The sequence below is a fragment of the Mycena indigotica genome, assembly GCF_014461135.1.
Source record: "Mycena indigotica strain 171206Taipei chromosome Unknown Mind.scaff0002, whole genome shotgun sequence".
Taxonomy (NCBI): Eukaryota; Fungi; Basidiomycota; class Agaricomycetes; order Agaricales; family Mycenaceae; genus Mycena; species Mycena indigotica.
The window spans coordinates 3,204,725-3,224,826 of NW_023503001.1; the positions used below are offsets into that span (position 1 = coordinate 3,204,725).

Here is a 20,102-nt window from a genome sequence, read left to right on the forward strand (position 1 = left end):
TTTGGTGGGTGACTGGGAAACGACAATGAGTGTCGGAACAGAGGGAGAGAGAGAGAGGAGGGACGTGCCAGTGGCCTCGAATCTGTCTCGTTGGTCTCTCGTGATCGTAAGCTCGTTGACAAGCATATCAAACTCCTGCTTGACCCTTTCCAACGTATCTGAGAGGGCACGAGTGCTGTAAACTGGTGGGCCATCTTGCGGGGGTGCCCCAGTGGGTCCAAGTGCCCTATGCTGGTATCTTATAAGCGTCGACGGCAAGGCAAAAAGAAAGGGTATGAGTACTTGGTATATGCTGCCAGACGCCATGGAGGAGGGCGGAAGAGAGAGAGTTGGCAAGGAAGGACAGGTGGTAGTCGAGAAGCGGGCGGTTTTGATGTCTCCGTTTAAACTAAAAGCGTTTTCCGGCCGTTATGTTATAATCTCGGCGATAGATTGATCGTGGGGTCGATTGAAAGGAGGATCTTTCTTATCAACACGTCCAAATGCTTCCAGACCCAGTGTATCGGGTCATTGCTGTGCTTCCGATGATCCAGCCAACTTGCCACAACGTCACGACACATAAATACTGACAAATAATCAATGATGTTAGACACCCGACGGTTATATAATCCATCAATCACGCTTTCGGAACGCGTGTCCCCCCGTGACCACTCATCATGTCTTCCTCCGCCTCAACCTCGAAACCTGTCGAAACCAAGGCCGTAGTAGCCGAGAAGCCCAAGGAGACACGTCAGGCACAGCTTGGTGTCCTCGAGGAAGACGACGAGTTTGAGGAGTTTCCTGCCGCCGGTGTGTCTTTTCTGCCACCATTCATTGACCAACCCATTGACGAAATACGTCTAAACGAAAGATTGGGACGATGCACAGACCGATCTTGCGCATCTAGGAGGAACTGCGCCTGGCGCTGCGAAGAGTGGCGGCGATAAACTTTGGGAGGACAACTGGGACGATGATGATATTGAGGAAGAGTTCAGCACTCAGCTCAGGTGGGTCCACGTCATATTTCTGTACCAACTTTGTGTTGACTCTATGGTAGAAGCGAACTTGCCAAGACCAATGGGTCGGGTGTGATGGAACATTAGGAGGCTCTTTTATTAGAACTCGTCCACACTTCGCAGCTCAATTTCGTACAAGGGAATAAGAGCGTCTAGGCAAATTCTACCTTTTGATATTGAACAACGTCACATTAGTCTTAACAACATTAATATGTGTACCACACTCGTCCTCAACGAGCACCTCACACAATTTTGAAGATCGTCTTACACAACCGCCTTCTTCTCATCGAGGTCTTGATCTTCTTGCACAGATGAAGTCTGTGTGTTCTCCGAATCATCGAAGCCCATGAGGGAGGTATCGAAACCATTGGCCTCGAGGTATGCGCGGAACTGAAGTTTGTCAAGAAGAATACATTGTCCTCTGGAACACCACATACCTCGGCATCTTCCTTGGCCATTCCATCGTGAGAGAGCGGTACGATGAAGAAGAACGTAATGAGAGCACTGAAAATGGCAAGACCGCTACCGACCCAAAAAGGACCAGTGTCGCCTTTGTCACTGCCATGCTTCGAGAACGCTACAAGCAGATTTAATTGGTGCTTGGAAGCTGGTGACCAGTTTACGCACCGTCTATCATGGGTGGGAAAGCTGAATGCAAGACGTCAGTCGAGACAAGCCCTCAAGCAGAATCGAAATCTCACCCCAGGTACCGACCTGTTGCACGTGTCAGTATTGGTAGCGCAAGGCAGGACGTTGAACATACAAAGGCACCAATCTTGCCAATAGCAGCTGCCACACCATAGAATTGACCTCGAACGCAGGTCGGACTGCTTTTACTGGCAAGAAGGCCGAGGTTGTTGCCAGGGCCTACGCGATTGTGAGAAAGGAAATGAACGAGGGAGTCGAAAAGTTAACGTACCGAACTCGCCAAAAGAGAGGAAAATCCCGTAGATGACCTGTAGCAGACTTGAACCAGCACTCGACTATTATTCTCATCCGCTTACAGCGAACCCCGCGATGTGCTTCTTAAGGCTATCCAGCCGCATCAGCCATCGTAACATACGTAGATTAGGAGAGAACTTACTGGTCATAGGCACCACTCATGACGAAGCCGAACAGGGCTTGGAAAAGCAAGCCAGTGATCATAGTGTACTTTGGTCCCAGGTAGTCTACGACGAATGCACCAATGATAGTTCCGGGCATGTAGAACAAGCTTGAAAGTATAAGAATTGATGCAAAGAAGGTGAATCGGACCCGTACTTGATGACAACGTTCCATCCAAAGACGGTGGTCAAGGAAGAGTTACCACCGGTGATGCTATCGACGATAGTGGAAGAGTAAATGCCGAACTAGCAATGATTAGAGGAGAAGCAAGTCGCGGGACAAAGGCACACACAGGATAGCTATAATCAATTTAGGCCTGGTTCAAACAACAGTGATAAAAAAACACACGTGATGAAATCGTAAATGAACCTGTAGTGGATATACTGTTAGCCCAAAACAACTTGATTAGATGGACCGTACCATGTAACGCTGATGGCGGCAAGCCGGAGGCCATATTTGCGAAGAACGAGCATATAGGGAATCTTGACTGATTTCATAGCACCTTTCTTGAACATGGCAGGCTCCTCCATGTTCCATCGCCAGACAAAGACTAGAGCAGCTGGAACGAAGCCAAGACCGAGCGACAGACGCCAGGCGGCGCGAAGGTGGTGCTCCCCAAAGCTATTGGCAGATGTAAATGTCGCTTGAATCCCTGACTTTGAAAAATGCTCACATCCAGAATAGAACCAGAGGGACAAACGCAGCGATGACGAATCCGAAGTCGATCATGCTGTCTATTGGATATGAGAAGAGAGCGGAACAAACAAGATGACAACGAACTGGTGGCGAGAGCGAACCACCGATGTTGGGCATTCTTAGCGATGGATTCACTTTCTGTTTGTTCCGAGCATGATACCGAGCCACAAGGGTACTCTGCGCCGATGCCAATCCCAAGGAAGAAGCTAGCGGTATCAGGTGAGCATATACTACGAGTGGTGGAACGACGCACCGAGAGACGATAAGCATAGCAAGAAGGCCATGAACGCTGTGGTTTGCACCAGATGACGCCGCAGATAAAAGCGTGAAGAAGGCAACAATGGCCGCAGCGGACATCTGGAGGCACCGAATGAGCTGGAGAACTTCTAAACTAACTTGAACCGACCATGCCAGATTTACGGCCAATTTTGTCCGAAATCCAGCCTACGATAATGTTGAGATCGCGAGCTCTGGTATCCAACAGCCCAACTCACCGAAGCTGACCATGCCAAGGACCGTACCCACAAAAACCACACTTTGGATGGTTGAGACGAAAACAATTGGTGGAGAAAGACAATGCACCTGCTGAGGGTCGTGCTATAGTTGCTGGGGAATGCTGCTGTGCCATAAGTCCGCTTGAGGACTGTTCACAAAGTCAAAACACAACAGATATTGTTGGGAATGGGAAAGACAAACGGGTATTTACTGCAAGACTTGAGCAAGTTGTCACTAAAAGGCCAGCGCCACGTACCGCTTCCAATTACACCGTTGGCATAACCTGGAGTGGCCTCAGACAAGCATTGCAGAGAAGCGCGACTCACCATCTGAGAACAGGGCAGTCCCACACGCGAAGATGAGCGACACGCCTCTGAGCCGCTCTTTGAAAGTAACCGTGGACATTGTGTGCAAAGAGCTCCGACTTTGAACGGCGGCGACGAACGCTCGGCTGACTCCCGGTGGTAAGTAGCTGGGAACTGTCTGGACGGCATCAGAGTGGTTTTATCTTCTCCAAACTTCATCGCCCGTCACATCAATGTGACATTGTAAGCGATTTCCCCAGGTTTCCCGACTTCAGTCACTTCTTGACGGCGCACGTTTGTCTTCGCTTGCGCCGCAACTTATTTTTGTTATGCCAGCCAGTCCACCAGCCTAGCTCGACCTTATCCAAGGTCTTGCCTTAGCTAATCTTAAGAATCTACCCGCGCCCACGAAGCACGGTGGGTGAATCAAGGTTGAATCTTGGTGGCGACTTGACGATAGGTAGACATTGGAGCCACATGCGGCCACATGGCGAAACCTGAAAATCCTTCGATAACTGCCAAGCGTCGTGCTGCGCCCGACATGCCCAAAAACATGAAGTTCAGTCTGTGTAGTGCCACGATAATTATAGAAAGGCACTAGTCTGCTCCCCCTCTCGGCAACAATCACGTCCGACAAGGAGTATGCAAGTAACTATTTGGAGCGTTCGTTGTACTTATGATCTTCCAGGAGTGCCAAGCAAGGACACATTGACAGAAGGCGGATCTGCCACCAGAAACACATGCAGCTTTTCATGCACGCTTGCCGACAAGAGAGTGGAAGGACACAAGACACTATAGGCCTCTAGTAGTATACGTGTCTACGAAGCGGAGTACCTATTAGAGTCCACACTGTCATGCACGGCTCGTCCGGCGACTACTGTAAGTACTTTCCCGAGGATTCCAGCGACCATGGAATGGGGCAAAGAATGCAGCGTTCGCGATGGCAACAAACACACTGGCAACTAAGAGAGTTTAGTTGGACAAGACGAGTATTTTGCAACACACCTAATAAGCCCATTAAGACGATCCATGGAAGCCAAGCAAACGCCAGCAGGGCAGTGAGGATACGACACGCTTGGAATTGGTGACAGAAACTCAGATCACCCCATATCGACTAGATTCGTGATCAACGATGTGGTAGACCGCAAGTGGGTGAGGTAGGCACCGTAGCAATGGCCGCGCCGACTAAATAAAGCAAGAACAGAATGCTTAATACCAGGATTTCGCCAGCGAACGAAGCTATTAGACGATCTTCACGCATATGATGGATAGTTAAAACTCTGCGTCGATAACATGAGGTGAGCTGGGAAGGGTTTGTCAAAAGCTTACGCATAGACACTCCACCCCATGCCTAGGAGAGAGCTGAAGAGTAGTTCTGCCACGATTGGGTCTGATCCACGGTTATTGCCCTGTTCTTGCAACGATTGCAAGCGAAGCTCACCATAGAAATTATGACCGTCATTCAGTGGATCGCCTGTGTCGAGTGTAAGATCAAGTTCGGCGTCAAGAAGATTGGGGTCTACCCGGAGGTAGATGTGTCGTATACCGCAAGCGTGCGGCAGCCAGTCCGAATAGGACAAGGGAGAAAACGCCCTGTCGGATCCGGGTGAGAGATTGTCTAAAACGGTCAAGCCACACTCACGAAAACACAATACAGAAATGTGCGGATAATTCCCAACATAGAGAAGAGTTTCTTCAAGCTTGTGGTGGACTGATACAAAAGAGAGTAGCGTTGTGTGTTCCAGGCATGGCTTTGGCGAGGTTTGCCTTATATAAGTGCAAACTCGATACGTCACCGACATGAGGCTTTGGTGCGGGCTTTGCTGCACAAACTTGCCAGAAGCCCCCATGGCGGAACGAACTTCGCTTGTACTTGGACAATCATAGGCCTACACGGTCGTCATCAAAGCGGTCGCAGCTAGAGCAAACTCGTCAAGATATTCAAGGTTATGCAGACGGATCGGCGGGAATGGTCTTATGAATCGTGCTCAATGTCAGGACCTGTGCTGGTCCGAGACAAACTGGGTTTGTTCACGTGGCGAACTCATCACAATCAAAGACGTTCTCGATGATGTTCTTGCCCGACTGTGTCCCTTTGTTTCCGAGTCCTTTCACCGCGCAAGGCTGCAATCGGAAGGCTGCGCTTACCATCATCTACTGCGCGGTAGTCAGGGTTTCAATGACATCTGTAAGTCTCATAAATATCCTGAGCTTCCACTGACGAAATCCTTACAGGCCAATGAGGTCCCTACACTTCCATCCATTAATCTCCTTTTTGCCGAAGTCCTCCAAAGGCAGATAGAGCAACCCGCCTCGCCGCCAATCCGCCGGCCATCCGCCTGGCCGGGCTTCGTACGTCCCTGCCTTCTCCGTGTGGTGTCGACTACTATTCTAAGCGCTCATGGCAGCCCGGTCCCGACAAAGACGCCTTGGGGGTTTGTCACACGGCTGCAAACCCGCCGCCTCCCCTCCAAATTGGACGCAGAGCTTCGGCCCCAGCTGTTTCTGTTTGTGTATCGAGTGTACTTTGCGACTACTAACGACAGCATCAGGAACCCATCCACAGCCCATCCATATTTCCTTCGATCCATGCTTGGGAGAGTCGCTCATCCGAGGTAAAGCACCACTAACGACTACCTCCCCCCATAATCAACAACCATTAGCCTGCCCCTCCAAATGGTCCGAGTCCTGTTCATGGGCAGCACTCGCAACCTGTACGATCTCGCATCGTATTCACCTTATCTTCCCGCGTTGGACTTTTCTAATCGTCCGCAGAAGCGCGAGAGCTGGTCTGACTCTGTGGTCCCGCTTGCGGGAGATTACGATAGTAACTCCGGTGTCTGTGATTTTTTTTGTTATTTTTTATCCTCTGACCTTGTTGACAGCGCCTCGTACCCATCGTGACTCCTTCTTGCTCTCTGGCTCGATCGGTAATGCTGATTTGACTTGCAGTCCATGACCACTACCGGCTCACCGCGCCTTTACAACCGTGATGGTCCGCGCTCTGCGCCGTTGCCGTCCCATCGTGTAGTTTCATGTCACTGCGAAATGGACCGCCTCATTGAGCAACATCGGGCTGTTCAAGGCGACAGTCATGTCGAGTCACCTTACGCGCACAAACAACAAATCCCGACGCCGCTTCCGCCTGCTCATGGTCATATCATGATAGCGTTCCAACCCACCCCGGCCACCTATCCGGGCCGTTCCTTTGGTGTTTGCATGGCCGACATCCTAGATTTCCGTGCCTGTCTGCTTGATCCCGACACTCCAGTTTTGGAAGGAGAGACCGAGGAGATATACCTAACACTTGAAGTCAGTTTGGCCAATTCAACCTGATGAATGCCTGACACCTGGCTAGGCGAAAGGCTACTCTACGTTCATGCAGAAGATATCAGGCAATTGCGCTCATCGACGGATTTCTCGGTTCAATCTAGCCTACCGCGTTGCTTCGGAATATGATACGTTTCTCAAGGCATGTGTTTGACCCTTTGGAATGGTGCGTTACGATGAACTTGTTTCTTCAGGAGTTTTCCTTTAGTCCCGCCAATATCAAAGCCGGGGCCATTGTTGTGCGGTCAGTGACGGAGCTTAGACTTGTGAATCTGTATTCTAGAGATGGTGGTAAAGTGTGGAGGGTTCATGTCGCGTATTGTAAATGATTAAACAGGGTATTTTGTTCAAACCATGGTCTCTTTCTCGGCCAGGGTTGTGATTTCAACATGTTTGAACTGTTACGACTGTGACCAACATCGTACCACCAGCTGGCTCACTGGGACGCACCTGTGCCCGCAACTCGCGCAGTCTATCCACTATCAAATGCGTCATTGGATGTGCAATAACGTAATTCAACGGAGGCCAAGTGGTGACTGCGCCTGTCTAGCTACAATTTTGCTATAGGTGCAGATGGCTACCACGCAGCAGGTCAGCGCACATAAAAAACTGTTCGTGAAGTATATTCCTGCCCAAAACATGGTCGCATCTATGGTTTTCTTCTTCTTGTGGGGCGCTCTCGCTGGGTGGGTCGCTCTGGCTGAGAGCGGCCCACCTATTCGTTGTCGCAACATCCCAAACAGTATCGGTTATCCAAATTCTTCAACTTGGGCTGCATTCAACACTTCGATCTCTGGAAGGCTGATCAATGCTGTTCCGACCGCGAAATACTGTGCTACCTTAGTTGGGGGGTGTACTGATGCTCAATGGACCAGTTCGGTGTTTCGAGGTTCAATCCCAGGATCCATGTGCCAAGTAAGCCTCCAATGCTGCCGTGTTGCTCTACTTACGACCAACTTAAAAGACTAATTGGGAGCAAGTAAACACTTCGACTGTGCTGACAAAACATACTTGTCTGATCATCGGTTTCAGGGCTATGACCTCACTCCACCTTCGGTTTGCCTCCGCAACGGCACTACCTGTGGCCAAGGAGACGTTTCGCTCTATTCTGTTGAAGCAGAAACTATTGAAGATATCCAGGTCAGTCTTTGAACAGGCGCTTGAACCTTTTGATTTAATCTTACTAGTAGACTGCTGTCAAATTCGCTAGCCAGCACGACCTCCGACTCGCCGTCAAGTCATCAGGTCATGATTACCTCGGAAGATCTACCGCCCCATATTCACTTCTCATCCGCGTCGTCAACTTCAAACAAATCACTTTTACCGAGGACTTCATCGTCGAAAACCGCCAACTCGGTCCAGCGGTCACTTTTGGGAGCGGGGTGTACGCCCACGAGTTATATGCGCAGATGAAAACTGCGGGGAGGATTGCGGTCGCCGGTGTAGCTTCAACAGTTGCCCCTGGGGGTGGCCAAATCCAGGGCGGCGGCCACTCTGCACTGTCCCCAGCGCTGGGACTTGTGTCCGACAATGCTCTTGGTTCGTGGGGATTTGTTTCGCTCCCACCATCTAACATAGTCGTGAAGAATTCAAGGTAGTTGATGCGAGGGGTGAGCTACTTCATGTGAACAACATCTCTCATCCCGACCGTAGGTCTCTTTCTTGAACGGACCTCGAAAGTCACATCCACTGACGATCGTTAGTCTTTTATGCTTTGAGAGGGGGCGGTGCGGGTAGCTGGGGGGTTATCATTTCGACCACAGTTCGCACGTTCCCCTCCTTCAACGCCACCTTGTCGACGCTATACCTCGGAGCCGAGAGCAACGCTGCTGCTGCTGAGCTGGCTGCGTTACATGCAAGTCGTATATTTGACTGGGACTCTGTCAATGCTGGCCAATATTTTTGGCTTTTGAAAAACGCTGCTGATGCAGCAGACCCTGATGCCCCGTCAGCATTTGTTGTGTTGACATATCTGCCCAACACAACAGTCGAGCAGAGCGAAGCGTTGCTGATGCCATTCTTTAATGCTTCACTTTCTCTCCCTGGCGTCCTTCTGGTGGAGAAACAGGCGTTATACAGCGACATCAATAATATCTTGTTTTCCTCTGATGATAGCATTGGGACCAACGTGTTCATGGGGTCGCGCCTCATTCCGGATTCACTCTATCGTCATTCCCCAGAGAGAGTCCGAACTGTCTATAAACATCTGTTGGACGACGGAGCGACTGCGTAAGCTACTATTCTGCTGTCCCTCTCAAGTCCGTTGCACTGAACATACCCTTAGGATTCTCGGCCATATGGTAGCCGGGGGTAGGTGATTAAATGACGACTCAAGAGAAGGCTTGACTCCGCCGCAGGTCAAGTGGCACAGAACGCCAATATAAACTCTGCGGTCCATCCTGCATGGAGGAGTGCTAAAAGTCATGCACGTGCTTCCCTTCCTTGTGGACGTCGTTCTCAAAATCCCCACAGATTGTTCTGCCTAACCAATTTGCGGACTCAGCGTCGCTAGAGCAGATTAATTCCGCTCGTCGGCGATTCCAAACTGTTCAGCTTCCTGTCCTCGAGCAGCTTTCTGGCCCCCATGCGGGGTCTTACTCCAATGAAGCGGATAATGAACCGTCCTTTCAGACGACGTTCTTCGGTCCAAACTATGGGCAGTTGAGTGCCATAAAAGCCAAATACGATCCCAATGACTTGTTCATTGTCGCGGCCGGTGTGGGTAGTGAGAGGTGGGACGAGTGGGGACTGTGTCGGCGTTCACATAATCAGGATTCTACTCTGTTAAACTTGTCGCTGTTCCCAAATATTGGCATCTGAGTTCGGCTTGTTCAGAATAAGGGCGACTTAGCACTTATGTACCAGTGTTTCTTTCTCTGGCTTTTTGTTCGGCCCAGCTGCAGTACATCACCCTGCTTACGAAAAAGATGCGAGCTCTGATGTGAATAATTGACCACTCCCATTTTCGTCCGGGTTTTCACGTCGACTTGCTTTAGGCGTTGCTGTCGTCGAGATGCCTGTTGCGCAGCAGCCGAGCGACGATAAAATGCTCTGTGGTCAAAATCGGGCAGCACAAAATGACCACCCTCATACCTTTCTTCGTTCTATTTCTCGGGCCGTTGCTGGCTCAGAGCGCACCTTCTATCCGTTGTCGGAATGTGCCTGGCGACACTGGATATCCCAGCGCTGAAACCTGGCAGGCTTTGAATGCCTCAGTTTCTGGCCGACTTGTCAATGTTGTTCCATCTGCAAAATATTGCGCAGACGTTGGCTGTACCGACGCTCAATGGGCCAGCGCAACTTTTCGCGGTACTATCCCAGGAGCAATGTGCCAGGTTAACCATTTGGAAACTGTGGTTAACACACGCTGACTCAAATTACAGCCGAATTGGGAGCAGGTAACAACATGGAATTTGGATACATTCGAGTCTGAATCCGAAATCGTTATTACCAGGGCTATGATTTTGACCCGCCCTCTCTTTGCCTCCGCAACGACACAACTTGTGGTCAGGGGAACGTTCCTCTTTATTCTGTCGAAGCAGAAATCGTGGACGATGTGCAGGCAAGTTCACGATTGGTCACCGGCTGCTAATCCGACTATCTGCTCCAGGCTGCTGTCAGATTTGCTAGCAAGTACGACCTCCGTCTCGTTGTAAAATCGTCGGGACACGATAACCTCGGGCGCTCGACTGCTCCCAACTCCCTTCTTCTTCGCGTCACCAAGTTCAAGCAGATCACATTGGTCAACGATTTTGTCGTCGCTGGGGAGCGCCTTGGGCCTGCAGTTACATTTGGAAGTGGGGTCTATGCTCGTGAGCTCTACGCGCACACAAAGCTACAAGGGAGAATCGCTGTGGCTGGGTCCGCATCGACTGTGGCCCCAGGAGGCGGGCAAATTCAAGGCGGCGGACATTCTGCACTCTCGCCGGCACTGGGACTGGTGTCAGACAATGCTCTCGGTTTGATCCTTTCTCTCCATCATGCTGCGTTTAACATTATGAAAGAGTTCAGTGTTGTCGACGCAGCCGGTGACTTGCTGCAGGTAAATAGTGCTTCTCATCCTGACCGTGAGTAGTCGTTCGTTCTCTGGCTTGGCCCCGGTCATTAACGGGAAATAGTCTTTTACGCCCTCAGAGGGGGTGGTGCAGGCAGCTGGGGCGTTCTCATATCAACGACCGTCCGCACATATCCAACTTTCAATGCGACTTTCACCAGCATTACCCTTTCCGCATTAAATAACGCAATCGTTAGTCAGCTGGCTTCTCTGCACGCATCTCATATATTTGATTGGGACTCTGTCAACGCTGGGCAGTACTTCTATATACTGAAAGACACCAATGATGCTACCAACCCTGACGCTCCTTCCGCATTCCTGTTGCTTACGTATATGGCAAATACGACTCTCGAACAGAGTAGTGCGTTACTGGACCCGTTTATCGATGCCTCTCTTGCCATTCCTGGTGTTTCACTGGCGGATCACAGAACAAGACACGCCGATATCAACGAAATCCTTGCCGCAGCGGACGATACTGTTGCTGTCAACCTCTACATGGGATCACGTTTTGTTCCCGAAGCCCTCTATCGTGACTCGCCAGAGAAAGTTGGCGTAGTATACAAACAGCTCTTGGACAACGGCACAACTGCGTAATTCATTGCATTTTCTCTGACTTCATCGACTGAGCTAGTGATCATAGCATTCTTGGACATATAGTTGCTGGGGGTTAGTTCATCAGGTCTAGAGGGCAGAACAGGTTCATTATTCTATTAGGTCAAGTTTCACGAAATGCCCATATTAACTCCGCCGTTCATCCAGGATGGAGAACAGCCAAAACTCACGTCAGTCGTCCCTGACAATCTTCCAACCAGCGCTAACGCTTCTTAGATTCTCCTCGTCAACAGGTTCGAAGACTCGACATCTCTAGACGAAATCCGTTCCATACGTGAACGGTTTCAACAAGCCCAACTCCCAGTTCTAGAGCAGCTGTCTGGCCATGATGCTGGGTCTTATTCCAACGAGGCCGATATTGAGCCTGCATTCCAAACGACGTTTTTCGGTCCCAATTATGCAAGGCTGAGCGCCATCAAGGGAAAATATGATCCTAATGATTTGTTTATTGTTGCAGCGGGTGTTGGTAGTGAGCGATGGGATCAATGGGGAATATGTAGACGATGATTGTAGTGAACAGGTAGCTAGCTTTTAGGCTTACATTTATAACTCGGATTTGAGATCCTCTCTGATAGCAAGGTTATATAAAAGATCCCTGGACTCGTGTTGGACTTTTCGGTCGTGATAATAAGCGGTAATTGACATACCACATCAATCCGGCATTTTGCCATCTGTGATCGCATCAGCTTTCAAATGGTGATGAAGCGTACTACTGACCGTTCTTCGAATAGTTTTAGTGTCCTCATACACCGCTTCACTCCATCCAGCACCCAGCTTTCTTGGTCTAAGGACCCGTTCCCAAGATTCAGGACAAGCATCATTGCACTTGCAAAGATCGCAGGCTGAAAGCATATTAGAATTAGGAGAATGAACCAGGCTGACATAGTACACAAATGTTCGGCATGTCTGCGCTGGACTCAAGCGAATCTAAGAGGCGGACGCAGGACTGAGCAGCAGTAGTGCATATAGTGAAAGAAGGTGCCTTTAATTTGTTTTAGGAAGCATTGAGTGAAAAGATGAAGGAACCTTAAGCCGATCTTCAGTTTGTAAGAGTGAACGATGAATGGTTATTTGCACATGGTAATAGGTGCAATAGAGGGTCGCTGATTGTTTTAGCAGTATTTTGTCCGGCTGGTGTTCCGGGTCCCATCTCACTACACTTGGGTTAGTTGGAAAGACTTGAAGAGAAAAGAGTGAAACCTACAATGATGTGGGATTGTTTGGAGCCACTCACTAAGCGCTGAATCAAGTTGAGAGACGATACGTGCCTCCCAGAGGCTGTCCCCATACGCTAACAAGGCCTTGGCCTTGTCAATGGAATACTGGGCATTGGAATGAGACTATTTGGACGTCAATTGGAACAGGGAAACTAACCAGCAAGTCCATCGAAACACCCAGAATACAGTTTAACCTGATATATAGGTTGAAGAAAGAGATGTACGAAGGCTTCCCAGCAGGTTGAATAAATGCTTCAGTAACGCTGGACACTTCTGTGTCCCAATATTCATCGTCACACTCCAAAGGCAATTCCGCATCAAGGCTGTAAATCTGGAAATGAAATTTTTTTTTGGGGGGAGATGAGAAAAAAACGAACTCTTCAAACCGAATCATACAGGGCCGGCCATGCGCAAGCCCAAGCTGACGATCTTTGCAGACAAGTGCCCAAAACGCTCTTTTCCGAAGCTCAGAATATGATGTGTTAGACCGGTGTTTGCGATGAACTCCAATGTCTTGACCGATACGAAGACCAATTCCCACCAAAGTCCAGCATTGCATTGGCGCAGATAGTTCCAGGAATGTGACGGCTAGCTGAAAACGACATGAAGCAGGCGTTCATTTACGTTGAACAGGTCACACACTGCATAGAACTGGATATGGTGCAGCATCTCAGTGGGGGTCGCAAAGAGATGATCAACCTGAAATAAGAGTTGGTTGAAGAATTCACGTCCGACGTTGAGTAAATTCATGCCAGGCCGACAGATACGTTCGTCACGCGAGAATCGTGAGCCGATGCCACAAACAAGGAGAAGGTTGCGACCGAAGCTTAGATCGTGAAGGTGTTGTTCTCTTGCAATCGCCCGTTCGAAGGACGGACGGTGAAGGATGGGGCAATGGATGTTACTATGACGAAAGTAGAGATCGACGAGGGACATCAACAAGTCGGGAGGCGGGAATACCAATGGACCAGTGTGCGATACCCGTTGTTTCAACTGCAATGATTAGTTCATATCCACGAAGTTGCTCGAAACTTACTGGCTCAAAGGTCCAGTATTTTAGACGGCGGTACAGAAGCGGAAGTTGCTGCTTTTCAGCATCTTCCCGTATCTCCAACACGATGCGAACCAAATTCGGGGTACTTGCTTCGCCGTAGAAATGTGACCCAAAGCGAGAAAGGTGCAATTGCTCGTCTCGCAGCAGCCTAAGTTGAGTCGCGTCTTGCCGAGTGGGAGCGGGTGTATTCATGGAGCGTATCGACAGAGCAGCGAGGATGACTCCTGGCCCTGCAGCACACGGTACCAAGTGACGATTTATTCCGAAGGACGAATTGAAGTTCGAGGCATTCTGAGTCTGGGAGAAGCGTTATTTTGACGACAGTCTTAACGAACCAACAATCTTCCACAGGCCTCGATTTCGTTAAGTTCCAAATAGCTTTCAAAGGTATGAATATCGAGTGCGATTATGCCATTTTTCCAAACCTTTTCCTATCAGCAATAACTCCACCAAAGACACAATTAATTGTCTTGCTGAGACAACGGGTACATGGCCTATGCGGCATCCGCTCGCCATCACCTAGGAGAGGAGTCGGTTGGTATACTGTGCAGCTTCAAGATTCACTTGCAAGCACCTGCAAACTATTTAGTGAGTATAATCCCTCCTATATTATTCGACCACGCACGCCGCTTTATCCTGCATCTGTCACAGGCTCTTTGTTCCTTTCGATATCTAACTTGCTCAGTTTCAGCCATGAAAATAGTCGATCTGGGTCAGGGGTGACTCAGCTGCACTGCCTCCAGAGTCAAGTGTCCGCGTGACGTCTTTGTCACAGTAATCTCTTCTTGCTTTCGCCCACACACATCTACACAATGTTCTCCAGCCCAACCCCTGCGCCAGGCGCGAGAACTATTGCTGCAAGTGCTCTTCGGGGTGCCGGCTTAACAGCTGACCGAGACACAACAATGCGAGATGTAGAACGACCAACAGGCAGGAAAGCAGCTTCAAAACATCGCTCCCATCGAGTTCGCGTATATGATTTGAATGGAACGGGGTCCAGCAGTCGCATGGTAAATATCCGTTCGTCCTAACTCATTTTCTGGAGTCAGGTCATCGACCTCTCCTCTCTCTCTCTCGACTACTTGAAACCCACCGCTTACGAACCGCACGACGTTGCTCGCAGCTCTCTTCCCGGGTCTCAGACGGTGCAACATCCGACCTCCTTTCCATACGTGGAGCTTCAAGGATACCGGTTTCCCGCCCTCGTAGAAACGCCGTCAGCAGTGGCCCACCACCAATAACCAGCGCATCAGCTCTCAGTCCAGCCTCAAGCCGTATCCTTGCTGGTAAATCAACTCGAACCCTGGAGCACTGGACAGAGTTCGTCAAGAAGCGCTACGATCCTCAAACCAAATGTCTCAACCTCGATGTACGTTGCCACTCTCCTTCTTGAACTTGGTCTCATCCTCCCACAAGTCCATCCAAGATGACGAAATAATTCGGAAGCATGGTCTTCAAACCCCCGGCAAGGCGGGTGGCACCGCTCGGGAAGCTGGTGTCATATTCAAACTTGCGTCAAAACTCAAACCACCCGTGTGTCTCATATCACTCCATGTCTCATTTGATCCGACGATTGTTTTTTACAAGGTGGAAACCGTATCGCTGGCCAACAACGGCCTCATTGGACAGCATCTAACATACCTCGACAAATACCTTCCACGCATCGTCAATCTGTCCCTGCAAAACAACAACCTGCGAGGATGGAAGGATCTTGAATTCATCTCTGGTCGTCGGGGGAAGCTCCTCAAGCTACGTGAGCTCGTTTTAATGGGCAACCCTGTACGAGAGAACGAGTACCAAACCGGGAATGGAGATCGGTTCAAGCGGTGCGTTGAATGCCCGTTCTTCATAAATCAATCAATCTCAATATTTGAACGTAGGGAGGCTCTACGTCGATTCCTCACCCTTGAGCTACTTGATCAAGAACCCGTCACAAAGATTGCGTTCGATGTTGCCCAAGTCGATCCCACTGCGCCGACCGCAGTGGCAGTTCCAGCACCATCGGCCACCACCTTCCCTTTCAAAATGGGCCCATCTTTCATTGACGGCGTTGATCCAGCCGTCGTCAGTAACTTCCTGTCACGGTTCTTGCCTATGTTCGACACCCAACGGCCACAACTAGCTGACGCCTACACTCCCGCCTCGACCTTCTCTTTCTCCGCCAACACCACGATTCCCAGTCGTGCACGAATCGAGGGCCTCCATCACCACCCTCAACTTCCCAACCAACCTAAGCTCAGTTGGAAACCATGGATCGACGGCGGGTCGCGCAACCTCCAACGACTGTCGAATGACAAGATAGCGTCTGCGTTGCATGTCGGTGGGCCTGATATCATCCAGGCTTTCGTCAATCTTCCTGTCACCAAACATGATCTTCTTGGTGCCCCGGAAAACTTCTCTGTCGATGCGTTCCTCACAGGCCCCGGCCTCCTGGTCATTGTACATGGTCAATTTATCGAAGGTATGTGCAGGGAATCCCGATCCATATCTTAGCCAACAAATGTCATTAGCGCCTTCCCAGGGCATCCGCTCATTCGATAGAACCTTCATCTTGGCACCTGCGCCAGAAGACTCTCGGTGAGTTGAGCTGTTTGTCGTTTCCATACGCTCAAATGGCCATAGTGCTAGAGCCAATGGCTGGGACGTTGTCATCCTCTCCGATCAGTGGACAATACGTGGCTTCTCCAAGCCAGACGCCTGGAAAACAGGTCCCTTACTCGTACAGGCGACAATTGACACCAACCCTCCCGTCAATCCTCGCCATCTACCTGCTGACCAGATGGCACTCCTCAACACAGTCGTACGTCCTTCGCCCCGATGCTGCTCTCTCGACCAACTCACATCGCTTCTAGCCTGAGGCCCAGCGGCCTGCCGTCCTGGAACTCTGCGGCCGCTCCCGTTTGAATGTCAAATATGCATTAGATTGCTTAAATGGCAACGCATGGGATATTGAGCGTGCTCTTGCGAACTTTAATGAAGTCAAGGTGAGCGTTAGTTCAAGTCTTTTACTTTCATCTGCTAACCTTGAACCCAGGCGACACTACCGCCAGACGCATTCTTACGACCTATGGCATCCTAATTATCTAACGAACTGTTCTCCTGTACAATACCTCCCTATATACTCATAACTCACTGCAATTCACCCAACCAATACGTATTTTTATCGCATTTCACTCAAGTGCAAAAGTCGCCAATCAAAACAAGTTGCGCCCATGCACGTGTGCCTGTCATATCATGTAAATGTGAATGACGTCGTATCGCCCAGAATCGGCTAAGATCATATCCGCTGCAGGACCGCATATCTTGGCCGAGCTTGGCTGCCAGCCACAAACAACATGTCTTCTCTTCAGACCCCCATGTCCTCAAACTCGGACTGCGTCAGACCTGGCATTGCAGTCGTCGAAGACGCCCCATTTTGGCCCTTGCTGGTCACTGTCTTCACGGTGCGTTTGGTTGGCCTTCCAACTTGTCCTTCTTAGTTGACCAGATCTTCATCGCAGTCAATTCTTGAAGTTTTCGTCCTTTGTCTAGCTGGGTACCTCCTTGCCTGGAAAGGTATCCTTGACAAGCGCACACAAAAGGTCAAACTATTTGTGTTGTCACTGTTTCTCCTCTCATCGAATCATAGCAACTGAATCGACTTAATGTCTCCCTCTTCACGCCCTCACTACTATTTTCCAAAGTGGCTTTCTTCCTCTCTCCAGGTACGTTGTCGATCCATACATCTACGTCCCTTCACCCAGCACACAGAGAAGCTACGAGAGCTTTGGATCATACCAATATTTTTTGTGTTGGTGACGACAGTCTCCATGTCCGTTGCGTTTGTCCTTGGCTGGGTATTCCGAGTCAAGCGCTCTCAAAGGTTGCTTGTTTAATTTCTGCGTCATGCCAAGTAAAATGCTAAGCCTTACTGATCCAGAAACTTCGCAATGGCGGCGGCAATGTTCATGAACTCCAATTCGCTCCCCATTGCGTTAATGCAAAGCCTCGTTGTCACCGTCCATGGACTTAAATGGGGCTCTCAAGATAACAAGAATGCGATGCTTGGGCGTGCGCTTACGTATCTGGTACTCTACAGCACTCTTGGCATGGTCCTTCGTTGGAGCTATGGAGTGCGATTACTTGCTCAAGCTGATGAAGAAAACACGGACTATGTCGAAGGACAGACAAGCTCGTTACCTCGCGGCCAACACGAGCAATTCCCATCTAGCGAAGGCACGTTGCGTCCAACCAGCTTGGCATTTCCTGAGGGCAATCCCGGCGCACCCATTCCATCCCGACCTTCGTTGTTAAAACCCGGCCACGGTCGCAGACAGTCACGATTTTATAATTCATTTCCAAACTCTCCAAACCAATCTCGATTGCAGCTTCCTGACGTTGAAACCATTCCTAATTCTTCTGCCGGCTCGACGTTTGTAATGAGCCCAGATGCATCAGACTCGGACAGCGACTCAGAGACTACGCCACTAATACTGGGACAAGCTACTATCACTGAACCAGAGGCTCTTCCGACTCATGTTCGTCGAAACTCGCGACCGACTCATGGACGCCGAGTCTCAACTAATGCTGGGGCTGGGGTTGAAAGCCGACTACGAAAACGGTTATATCGTGCATGGGTCGCTCTCAACGAGTTTATGACTGTCCCTTTATGGGCTGCACTCGCATCTTTGATTGTCGCCTGTGTTGGGCCTCTACAACATGCGCTTGACGTACACATGCAACCCATCAAAGGCGCTTTGACCTCCGCAGGCAACTGTTCCATTCCTCTAACGCTAATTGTCCTTGGTGGATACTTCTACCCGGAGAAACCCAGCCCGACGCCAGCTTCAGCGGGTGAAAGAATCGGGGCTTCTCACAGCGACAACTCTCTATTGGAAAGCGTCCGAGAGATGTTTGGCAAACAAAACCAGCGAGTCGCTGATGGAACCGCGCCGCCTGCCCGCCAAGGCGAGACAATCACTGTCGTTATCGCGGTTTTGTCGCGAATGGTTCTGACACCGTTGTTGTTGTTACCGCTCATGGCCTTGTCAGCCAAGTTCGATCTGCATGCGATCCTGGATGAGTGAGTTATCTTTGCACCCTTTTCCCGAACACTCTGTTGATTTCTGTAGCCCGGTATTCGTTGTTGCCAACGTGCTGCTAGTTGCCTCGCCTCCGGCTTTGACTCTGGCTCAAGTGCGTCTTGTTCCCTCCCGCTGTCTAAATTCTAATGGTCATAGATAACGCAAGCGGCATCGGGAGACGCTTTCGAACGACTGATAAGTCGAACGATTTTCTGGTCCTACTGTGTTGTTACACCTCCCACAACGATTGTGTACGTCATCATAGGTCTTATGTTGTCAAAGCTGTAGTACAGTTTGTCTGTTTTCACATCGCATTCACAATTTTTTTTATTTCAGTACACTACAGAGTCAATAAGTAACTCAATAAAGTGCAAGGAATCCAGTTGTACAATGTGTTGATTGATTTGGCTTCAATAATAGTACAGAATAATGCTATGACCGACACAAGGTGGAAGAGTGTGTTTACGAGTTAATCTCCTGCTGAGCCTTTCCCTTGTCATGCTGCAGGTTGCCCTTGGCCTGTTGGGCCTTGTCGCCAGTGACGGCGCCCACAACAGCGTCTTTCTTGCCTTCGATGCGATCACCGACGCCTTCGACGTAATCTTTGGTCTGAGCAGCGCGATATTCGGCTTCACCAGCAGCGTGCTCCTCCTGGAAAAACTGAGTGAGACAATGCAATAAGGGAAGGCGACAACTTGGACACACCTTGCCAGACTGTTGCCAAGAATCAAGCCCTGTTAGGTTGCCGATGGTTTCAACAGCAGTACCGTGAAGGAAATGGTCAGACTGAGGAAGCTGGCCGAAGAACCGTGAGATACTCATCTTCAGGGAGTGGAATTGGCCGGTGGTTTGGTTGGGTTCAGAGGACATCGTTGTTAATTGTGGTGGTGCGTTGGGGGGAAGATTATTTGGATGGATTGATGGGTCTAACTGGGTTCGTCTCTCCCTTTTATACCAGCTATTTAACCCCTCGCGCGTCTCGTCATTGACGACGTATGAATATGTTGTAATGAATGATGCCATTGGAGCCAGCAAGTCACGCAAAACTCACGTGCACGCGTCTCTACGTAATGCTCTTCCCTGAACTCAGTTGTTAGTGCAAGACATTCTGCACTTCTGACCAACTTCTGACTGTCCATTTCGAAGTCTATAACCTGCGCCTGTGACCAGAGACTCG

At 49.9% G+C, this 20,102-nt stretch overlaps 9 protein-coding genes across 9 annotated transcripts; 5 read left to right on the plus strand and 4 right to left on the minus strand.

Moving 5' to 3' along the window:
• Positions 1 to 656: 656 nt before the first annotated feature.
• Positions 657 to 1,082, plus strand: MIND_00218600 (uncharacterized protein; the record flags this gene model as incomplete). Its single annotated transcript, XM_037359077.1, has 3 exons — positions 657 to 789; positions 851 to 986; positions 1,037 to 1,082. The coding sequence occupies 3 exons, from the start codon at positions 657 to 659 to the stop codon at positions 1,080 to 1,082; spliced, it is 315 nt and encodes a 104-aa protein (XP_037224172.1).
• A 177-nt stretch (positions 1,083 to 1,259) lies between these two features.
• On the minus strand, positions 1,260 to 3,794 carry MIND_00218700 (MFS Git1p-related glycerophosphoinositol; the record flags this gene model as incomplete). Its single annotated transcript, XM_037359078.1, has 21 exons — positions 3,617 to 3,794; positions 3,547 to 3,573; positions 3,492 to 3,500; positions 3,378 to 3,438; positions 3,290 to 3,330; positions 3,202 to 3,239; positions 3,049 to 3,152; positions 2,880 to 3,001; positions 2,773 to 2,833; positions 2,520 to 2,720; positions 2,448 to 2,468; positions 2,392 to 2,398; positions 2,256 to 2,344; positions 2,080 to 2,208; positions 2,000 to 2,027; positions 1,915 to 1,951; positions 1,759 to 1,862; positions 1,697 to 1,709; positions 1,623 to 1,643; positions 1,433 to 1,572; positions 1,260 to 1,385 (listed from the first exon to the last, which is right to left on the minus strand). The coding sequence occupies exons 1-21, from the start codon at positions 3,693 to 3,695 to the stop codon at positions 1,260 to 1,262; spliced, it is 1,458 nt and encodes a 485-aa protein (XP_037224173.1). The 5' UTR covers positions 3,696 to 3,794.
• Positions 3,795 to 4,447: 653 nt separating this feature from the next.
• On the minus strand, positions 4,448 to 5,336 carry MIND_00218800 (uncharacterized protein; the record flags this gene model as incomplete). The annotated part of the gene is made up of 6 exons (XM_037359079.1): positions 5,238 to 5,336; positions 5,119 to 5,188; positions 4,925 to 5,069; positions 4,761 to 4,875; positions 4,601 to 4,709; positions 4,448 to 4,557 (listed from the first exon to the last, which is right to left on the minus strand). The coding sequence occupies exons 1-6, from the start codon at positions 5,274 to 5,276 to the stop codon at positions 4,448 to 4,450; spliced, it is 588 nt and encodes a 195-aa protein (XP_037224174.1). The 5' UTR covers positions 5,277 to 5,336.
• A 327-nt stretch (positions 5,337 to 5,663) lies between these two features.
• Positions 5,664 to 7,079, plus strand: MIND_00218900 (uncharacterized protein; the record flags this gene model as incomplete). The annotated part of the gene is made up of 7 exons (XM_037359080.1): positions 5,664 to 5,783; positions 5,831 to 6,102; positions 6,148 to 6,210; positions 6,259 to 6,433; positions 6,481 to 6,495; positions 6,548 to 6,907; positions 6,954 to 7,079. 7 exons carry the CDS (start codon positions 5,664 to 5,666, stop codon positions 7,077 to 7,079), a joined length of 1,131 nt encoding a protein of 376 aa, XP_037224175.1.
• A 419-nt stretch (positions 7,080 to 7,498) lies between these two features.
• MIND_00219000 (FAD-binding domain-containing protein) lies at positions 7,499 to 12,098 on the plus strand (the record flags this gene model as incomplete). Its single annotated transcript, XM_037359081.1, has 17 exons — positions 7,499 to 7,840; positions 7,890 to 7,904; positions 7,958 to 8,065; positions 8,116 to 8,464; positions 8,512 to 8,574; positions 8,629 to 9,154; positions 9,210 to 9,225; positions 9,398 to 9,641; positions 9,922 to 10,083; positions 10,142 to 10,260; positions 10,309 to 10,323; positions 10,380 to 10,481; positions 10,536 to 10,992; positions 11,044 to 11,569; positions 11,620 to 11,645; positions 11,694 to 11,761; positions 11,808 to 12,098. The coding sequence occupies 17 exons, from the start codon at positions 7,499 to 7,501 to the stop codon at positions 12,096 to 12,098; spliced, it is 3,429 nt and encodes a 1,142-aa protein (XP_037224176.1).
• Positions 12,099 to 12,134: 36 nt separating this feature from the next.
• Positions 12,135 to 14,367, minus strand: MIND_00219100 (Zn(2)-C6 fungal-type domain-containing protein; the record flags this gene model as incomplete). The annotated part of the gene is made up of 12 exons (XM_037359082.1): positions 12,135 to 12,186; positions 12,239 to 12,262; positions 12,309 to 12,433; positions 12,481 to 12,573; positions 12,618 to 12,745; positions 12,796 to 12,913; positions 12,966 to 13,131; positions 13,186 to 13,400; positions 13,451 to 13,801; positions 13,845 to 14,153; positions 14,198 to 14,240; positions 14,288 to 14,367. 12 exons carry the CDS (start codon positions 14,365 to 14,367, stop codon positions 12,135 to 12,137), a joined length of 1,704 nt encoding a protein of 567 aa, XP_037224177.1.
• A 289-nt stretch (positions 14,368 to 14,656) lies between these two features.
• MIND_00219200 (uncharacterized protein) lies at positions 14,657 to 16,941 on the plus strand (the record flags this gene model as incomplete). Its single annotated transcript, XM_037359083.1, has 9 exons — positions 14,657 to 14,872; positions 14,912 to 15,078; positions 15,123 to 15,231; positions 15,279 to 15,688; positions 15,743 to 16,323; positions 16,373 to 16,439; positions 16,485 to 16,662; positions 16,715 to 16,846; positions 16,897 to 16,941. The coding sequence occupies exons 1-9, from the start codon at positions 14,675 to 14,677 to the stop codon at positions 16,939 to 16,941; spliced, it is 1,887 nt and encodes a 628-aa protein (XP_037224178.1). The 5' UTR covers positions 14,657 to 14,674.
• A 277-nt stretch (positions 16,942 to 17,218) lies between these two features.
• Positions 17,219 to 19,213, plus strand: MIND_00219300 (uncharacterized protein; the record flags this gene model as incomplete). The annotated part of the gene is made up of 7 exons (XM_037359084.1): positions 17,219 to 17,305; positions 17,363 to 17,443; positions 17,491 to 17,566; positions 17,613 to 17,724; positions 17,782 to 18,924; positions 18,974 to 19,037; positions 19,082 to 19,213. 7 exons carry the CDS (start codon positions 17,219 to 17,221, stop codon positions 19,211 to 19,213), a joined length of 1,695 nt encoding a protein of 564 aa, XP_037224179.1.
• A 174-nt stretch (positions 19,214 to 19,387) lies between these two features.
• MIND_00219400 (CsbD domain-containing protein) lies at positions 19,388 to 19,849 on the minus strand (the record flags this gene model as incomplete). The annotated part of the gene is made up of 3 exons (XM_037359085.1): positions 19,748 to 19,849; positions 19,631 to 19,693; positions 19,388 to 19,576 (listed from the first exon to the last, which is right to left on the minus strand). Exons 1-3 carry the CDS (start codon positions 19,793 to 19,795, stop codon positions 19,388 to 19,390), a joined length of 300 nt encoding a protein of 99 aa, XP_037224180.1. The 5' UTR covers positions 19,796 to 19,849.
• Between the last annotated feature and the right edge of the window lie 253 nt (positions 19,850 to 20,102).